This window comes from Tachysurus vachellii, chromosome 5 (assembly GCF_030014155.1).
Source record: "Tachysurus vachellii isolate PV-2020 chromosome 5, HZAU_Pvac_v1, whole genome shotgun sequence".
In the NCBI taxonomy this organism is placed as follows: Eukaryota; Metazoa; Chordata; class Actinopteri; order Siluriformes; family Bagridae; genus Tachysurus; species Tachysurus vachellii.
Genome location: NC_083464.1, coordinates 13,577,779 through 13,585,677, shown reverse-complemented (window position 1 = coordinate 13,585,677; position 7,899 = coordinate 13,577,779). Strand labels below are relative to the sequence as shown.

General features: G+C 39.2%; 1 protein-coding gene across 1 annotated transcript; it reads right to left on the bottom strand.

The window, feature by feature from the left end:
• Positions 1-2,268: 2,268 nt before the first annotated feature.
• Positions 2,269-7,045, bottom strand: trhra (thyrotropin-releasing hormone receptor a). The gene is made up of 2 exons (XM_060869869.1): positions 5,847-7,045; positions 2,269-3,796 (listed from the first exon to the last, which is right to left on the bottom strand). Exons 1-2 carry the CDS (start codon positions 6,624-6,626, stop codon positions 3,368-3,370), a joined length of 1,209 nt encoding a protein of 402 aa, XP_060725852.1. The 5' UTR covers positions 6,627-7,045; the 3' UTR covers positions 2,269-3,367.
• Between the last annotated feature and the right edge of the window lie 854 nt (positions 7,046-7,899).

Genomic DNA, 7,899 nt, shown 5'->3' with positions numbered 1-7,899 from the left:
TCTGGTGTCACCCAAATGAGGATGGGCTTCCTTCTAAGTCTGGTTCCTCTCAAGGTTTTTTCCTCATACAGTATAATTTCAAGGAGTTTTTCCTTGCCACTGTTTCCTCAGGATTATTAGGGATAAATGTTTAACTTTATTATTTTTATAATTTTTTTCTATATTTCTGTAAAGCTGCTTTTAGACAATGTCCACTGTTAAAAGGGGTATACAAATAAATTGAACTGAACTGAATAATAAAAAATCCAATTATGCATAGATATATAAATGAGGCTCTTATTTATTGTTTTATCTTATTTATTTGTTGTATAGGAGAGAGTTGAAAGATCTTATGGACGTGGGGTAGAAGCTGTTACTTTGTTTTGAGTTGTGTGTGCTGATGGATGACAGTATGTGGAGTAAATGTCCTTTATGATTCAGAACTGAGTGTCTGCCATACCAGGATGTGATCCAGTGAGGGCAGATTCTAGAGAACTAGAACAGAAGATATATACAAGAGAAATTGTATAAGATTGGAGACATGTGTGTGTGAAATGGGAGTAGAGCAAGGGGCTTAGCATGCTACCCTGTGGGGTGCCTGTGTTAAGGATGTCTTCTTGCTTATCTACACATCTTGGGGTCTGCTAGTGAGGAAGTCTAGAATCTAGCTGCTTTGTGTGGGACCAAGTCTTAAATCATTAGGTAGACTGAATGTCCAGAGTTCCTAGGATGTGTTTTTTTAATGTATCTCAGCACCAGTCTCTTAAATCATTTCATTGCCATGCGAGTAAGAGCTACTTTCATTAAGGCAGCTGACTTTATGTTTGAGTGCTGTTTTTAACACGTAGGTACTACTGAACTGCTTAGATACTGTATAGATTCAAAATGTCTGTGAAAACACTGCAGGTTTTCAATACACATCCTGAAATTCTGTGTGGCCTGGCAACTTCCTGTATGTTGATTCTGTCGAAAGATCTCCTCATGTCATTCACAGAAACCACAGGTATAATCTTGTGCAAAGCTGCTCTGGGGTGGTCAGGGGTCTTTGTAAGACAGGAGAGAATTTTTTTCTTTTTTTTAATTGCCTCATCAAATATCTCCCATTTCTCACCAATGGGCTCATTACACTGTATTCTAGACATCAGAGTGTGTGTAAAAATAAAGTCAGGCAGTGTTTGGGCTTCTTTGGCTCTAGTGTAGATATAAATGGGACTCAATGGGACATGGCTGTTACACGTCTACCAGAAAACCCTGTTGTTTCTTGTAGCTGTCAAACTTTTCATTCTCACCCCAGTGGGCCTGTGGGTTGAGATTCATGTGAATGTGTTGTTTTCTTGCCCCAAGCTCACAAAGAAAATGGCAGATTAACGTCAATGTGTTTCAGTCCAGGGATTTGATTGATAGTGTTGACAGTGATGCATTCAATAATAAGAAATATATACTAATGGCTCTTCATTGTGAGTTACTGAGCAACTGAGATTCTTACGTCCATTCTTGCACTTGATTATACTTTGCCTTTGTACAGTATAATAGCTTGTTTCTAAGAACATCCATGAAGTAAGAAACATTTCTTTTTCTCATTATTCTAGTGGCTAACTGGTATGAGTATTTACATCCTGCTTAGTCACCTACATGGAGATTTCAGAATAGTTTAGTCTTCCCCTGTTGACTCGTTTACAGTGTGTCAGGTTGTTCTGACAGATCATTATTTACAGATTACTGTGCAAAGCCTGTCCTTGTACACATATACCCCACTTATAAAAGGTTCAATTTAGTTAAGTGATTAATATTACCACAGTAATTGAATTTTAGTAACTCTCTGAACAGATATATGAGCTAATTTTTCTGATAACATAGGAAGAGCTGAATGATAGGGGAGAATTGGTATGTAATTTATGTAAGGTAATTTATTGTTGGATTACTAATTGGATGGTTGTGAGTTCAATTCCCGCGTCCACCAGGCTGCCACTGCTGGGCCCCCGAGCAAGGCCCTTAACCCCCAATTGCTCAGTTGTATAAAATGTAAGTCGCTCTGGATAAAGGTGTCTGCTAAATCCTGTAAATGTAAATTGTTACTTTATTTTTACTTTGTAATTTACTTACTATACTAATTACTAATACTTACTTGCATTTAGGCCAAGGCAGAATCATGCAGAATGTTTAGCTATAAAAAGATGTTTTTCATCTTGTGAAAGAAAATGGCTGATTGTGCCTTCAGTGACTCATAAACTGACTTCATATACTTCATATATTGGGTGCATTGGGTGACTGAAGAGCACAAAATAATAATAATCCTAATCTATCAGTTTATTCAAGACAATCTGCAACTTACAAAATATAAATATTCACAACAGCAAGAAATATCATGTGCATACATTAAACATTCAGCCAATGAACTACAAAGATTAATGACTGACCAATGCACAGTATGGCATTGTACATACTGAATGGTTTCCAGAGTCTATGAGCAGAGGGGTATCCTTTTGAATCAAACATATTCTATCACATGAACATTTATCAGAGTGCATTCTTATTTTAAACCAGCTTACATAAAGTTTTGAATGCTATATCAAAGACAACAGTCAGGAACACAGTCTTGCATCTAAAGTTACACACATTGCAGTTAAAATAAAAAAAGAAAAAAAAGAAAAAAGAAAAATGACATTTTAGTCATTTTAACCACCTTTACTTTTAAGAATTCAACCACATAATGAAATGAGAATGACCAGACAGTACATTCTTCCTCTCTTTTATTCTTTGTCTTATGTTGATATGCAAATGATCTTTTTTTTCTTCTTAACATGCTCACAAAATATCACAGTACGGTACGTTCTACCTGGCTGCATTTTATTTTTTAAAGGTTACATTCTTTAAAGCTTTCTAAGCTGTATCAGAATTACCACACCATAGACATGAAATAAATAAGCTATAGGACGTAGGCATGATACCACTATCCATTATAGCAAAACTATATAGAACATTGTTTCTGATATCTCATTGGAATGTAAACGTGAAAAGCATCTTTGTAACAAGTCTCTTATGGGTGACGTGTTTTACATTGTGCATTGTACAGTAGCTGTATTAACCAATGTGAGCTGGGCTTTGAGGACACAAGGCTGTTAGTCATCTGGGCAGGACAATTTGAGAGATTTCCTGTTGATTCTCTGCCTTATTGTTTATTTAACACTAAGTCTATAGAGAAGAGACTTAGTGCTTTATGGCCATTTCTGTATATACAGCCTATATCATGACACCCTGCTACAAAATTTTAAAACACACCAGAACCATTATGGACAATCAGACTCAATTTGGTCCTATTTTCTTCAACATTTAAATATTTAGACTGATATACCAATCACTGGCTATGAACACTTATCTATCTAAAAAACTAGGCTGTAGATAACATGCTGTCTGACAGTGAGGACTCCTTATATGAAAGCTTCTTTCTTCCAGGCCGGAATTCATTTTTAGGCCCTGAAAGCTCCTCCATCTCTGTGGGGAAGTGATCTGGACTCTGGCCGTTGGAGGTCTCCTTGATTACACTGTAGGTCAGTGCCACGCTGTATGTTGCTGGCTTCTGTGAGCTCTGTGGCCTGCAGTGACAAAGCTTCCGGAAAGCAGCACGGAACTTTTGAGACATAGCGTTGTAGATGACAGGATTGATGGCGCTGTTCAGGTAGATGCAGAGTCGACAGAAGAGCAAAAACCATGTGTCAGAATAGGAATCTTTTAGGAACGAGTTGACCACCACCAGTGTACGATAGGGCATCCACAGCAACGCAAAAAGAATCACCACAACAGCCAGCATCTTTGTTACCTACAACACAAACAAAGAAAAAAGTATAGAACCAAATCTTAAAACCTTCATTAGGTTTTAATCATGCATATCTTTGCATAGAAATTATTATACACTCGTGCAATAATCCAATCAGCCAATCATGTGGTAGCAGTGCAACGCATAAAGTCCTTCAGGTACAGTTCAACAGTTCAGTTTGATTTCATATCAAACATCTTAATACAGAAGAATCCAGTGACTTTTACAATGGCCTGTACAGTATATTGGTGCCAGATGGGCTGGTATGATTTCAGGATTACCTCCTGGGATTTTCATGCACAAATGGTCTTTGTACAGTTTAGACTCTACAACGAATTGAGCATGAAATAAAAAAAATCTTATGTACAGCAGCTCTGCGAGAGGTCACAGTACAATGGCCAGACTGGTTTGAAGACTATGGTAACAAGAATCTGATTCACCCAAACTGCACATTTACCCAAACTTTGAAAACAACTAGGAAGTATTTTTAGCCACTGAAATCATATTTTTCCAATTCTGATGCTTGATGTGAGCATTAACTGAAGCTTTTGACTCTGTGTCTGCATGATTTTGTGCATATTTTGCCGCTGCCATGTGTTTGGCTGATTGGATTATTGCATGCAAAACAGGGTACATGTGTTCCTAATAAAGTGGCCTGTGAGTGTATGCAGATCAGCCACCTTTAGTACTGCCCCATGTGTTGTATTAAATGTTAAAAGTTATTTACATTAGAATCAAGCATAACCTTCATCGTGGCAACGACATAAATCAGTGGCACAGTAGCACACACTGAAGTATTTTATGGAGGATTTGCAAGATGGCAAGAAAGTGCCAGTTGTTTACTGTGTGTCATGTGATCCCACTCCGTATCTCTCACAGAATACTGCTTTGAGATTCAACATCGATTCTGAGATAAAGGTCAAGCTACTTTGTGGCATAACTACCTTGTAAAATTGCCAAGCTTGTATAGATGGTGATAAGCATGAGTAAAGGTAATAAGAAAAAAATGAAGCAAAAGATGGATGGTGCAGTTTTGGCATTAAAACACATTTTGTTAAAAATAGGAATAAAGTGGAAACAGACCCAAAGGGTTACAATAGCATCAGAGAGCATAGCACAGAACAGAATACATAGGTATAGAGACATGAATACTTGGGTTTTACATGATGGAAGCTGCTACCTACAGTCAGACAGGTACATTACTTCTTTCAGTGAAGTCAGAGCTGTAAACTTGTAAAACAGGACAACACTAACATAATACAGTAATGACATTACATTGCCATTCAACTGTACTACAGAACAAATGCCATATTTTACAAATACATCCTATAGATAATTAAATGATAGCAACCCTTGGTCTCCAGTCTCTCTTTGCCAATCCATGTCTCAAAGACTTGACATTGTCCTTCACTGGGTTTCTTGTCCAGATTAATGTTGAGGTTTTTCTGCTTATTTTGCTGTGCATACAGACTAGCTATATTTGGTCATTTTACCAGGTCCTCACCTCCATATTGCTTGTTATTCTAGTTTAATCTGAGATTGTAGTTGTGAATTCTGATAGTTGTGAATGATTTAGAATAAATGAACTGCAGCTGGTTCTCTGTATATAGTCTGCCTTCAGGTGACGCTGTGCACGTGACCACTAAACACTACTAAAGACGTCTAATTTACAGTTTCTGCTCTGGCTTATGTTGAATCACACATTTAACATGGATTTCGGATTTTTTATTTTTATTTTATATTATTATTTTTCCTTTTAGTTTGCTGTCACCCTAAAAAGCACCCGCGCCATGCTGCTACTTGTCCTGGAGTAACACTTTTAACTATTTTTCACGAGTCAATCAACTAATGAACAGCCAGAGCTGAACGTTGTGTGTTGAAACAGGTGAAAACACTAAAACGTCGCTCTAGGACCTGAGAAAACAAGGGAATGCGCGCGCTCTCAAATGAAAGCGCACAGTTGCGCGCGTCAGCTTTAAAAATGAAAGCCTAAATGTCTAGTGCATGTTGATGGTTTTTTCTAGTGTTCTGGAGATGACAATTATTTAAATACCTGTCTTCGTGAGGCCGCTGTGCTTCCAAATGAAGAGTTTTTGGAGTGCTTTTTGCTCTCTGCGCGCGAGCCTTTCCTCCAAGTTTGCGCCTTTTCCTTGGGGTCCGACGGCAGAGGGTTGAGAAACAGGATCCTGGCGATCAGACCGTACAGCACAGAGGCCAGCAGAAGCGGAACCACGTAGAACAAAGTGAAGTCAGCGAAGTAGATCGGCTTGTATAGTCTCCTAGACACCTTGTAAGCGCACACGGTTAAGGTGATGTTGTCGTAGATCTTCGTTTCGATGTCAGACAGTAAAAACCACATCACACAGTAAAGAGTGGTGAAAACCCAAACTAGGACAATGATCTTTTTGGCCCTGGAGAGAGTGCAGAGAAACTGCGCCTTGATCGGGTGGCAGATGGCGATGTACCTCTCCACGGTGAACGCTGTAATGGAGCAGGAGGACGCGTTGATGCCCAGGTACTGCAGGTATGTTATGGAGAGGCAGCCGCCGTAACCGTATACCCACCCCCCAAAAAAGCTTTCTGTAATGTTAGGTAAACCCGCTGCCGTCAGCACGATGAGGTCTGCGACCGCCAAACTGACCAGGTAGCAATTGGTGGGAGTCCGCATGTGCTTGGTCGTGAGCACCACAAGGATCACCATCACGTTCCCCACGATCCCGGCGCCGCAAATAACTATCACCAACAACACACTCACCACTTTGTACTCGAAGCTTTGATCGACCCAAATACCAAGAGTCCGGTTATCATTTCCAAAAAATGTCTCATTCTCCATTCTTCACTTCGCTCCTTCGGTCCTTCACAAGATCACCGAACACCTTTTAAATCCAGCACACAAGCCATAACAGACAGATAATAAAATGTCTATAGAAGTAGCGAGTTGTTGCGCAAAAACACAACCAATTTGCCGCTAATGTTTAAACACTGCTTCTCTTATATGCATTTGCTTTTAATAGACGTACTTGTAAGATTCCGAAAGTATTCCCAGATATGTACGTGTGGCTGGAAGGAAAGCAGTCTTCTCTGGTGTGTGTCTAAGGTGGAGAGGGCATTGATGGTGTGTCCGCCCTTTGGCTCAATGTGGTGTTACTGAGCTCTGCATAAGCCTCCACTACAGGAGTGCGCTGGTGTAGTAGGCAGGAGTGAGAAACGAACCCACAGCCTACACCACACTGGACTCTTTCCAGTGCAATCACGTTAAGAGCCGCCCCGTTCTTTGTAAAATAGTCCAGACTGCAGTTTTGCCAGATTAGACTTATTCCAGTTTAAAGCAAATTTCCACCCGACGTTGTTACTGATATCTCAGTGGGGTCAGGAAGCCTGCAAGCATATCAGATTTAGTCTTTGTAATACAAGGCGTAGGAGTACATGCAACAGCAGAATACCCTGGTGTATTTGTTAAAAAAAGATCTAAAAGTATATACTTTCATCTGCAAACATTACAAACTGCACTAAATTTGTTATGCAAAGAGAAGTGCTCCTTTCTGTTTATTTAATCTTTCCACAAAGACTTTATAGTGCTTGAGCAGAGTTAACATTTCCTCACCAGGACTTATTTACTTCCCTTATTGAAATCCTTCAAATTTTTACTTTTTTAATCTTCAAATCCACTAATTCACTGATTGCTCATTTTCCAGCTATAGAGAGCTTGGGTCATATTATCTGAATTGCTCCAATCTCTTCACAGTAACAAAATGACAGTATTGATTTAGAGTGGTATGATTAGCTATGGCAATTATCTTCTCTTGTTTCAGTTGCTCCAATCTGCTTTGATCTCCAGATGAGTGGCAGATTAAAGCAAGAGGGGGAAAAACATAAAGTCTTTGTAAGGTTTTGGCCTACTATGAGCCACCAGAAGAGCCTTAGTGCAACTTGGTATAGATTCTACAAGTGTAAAAGGGATGAAAACTATTATTCCCTAAAGATAATCTCTCAACTTGCATTTTATGATAGTGGTGGATATTATGTGACTTCAGAATCTCTAGTAGGTGTATGATTGGGCTGAGGTCTGGTGAGAGTCAAGACTACAGCATATAATTGACCTTAAT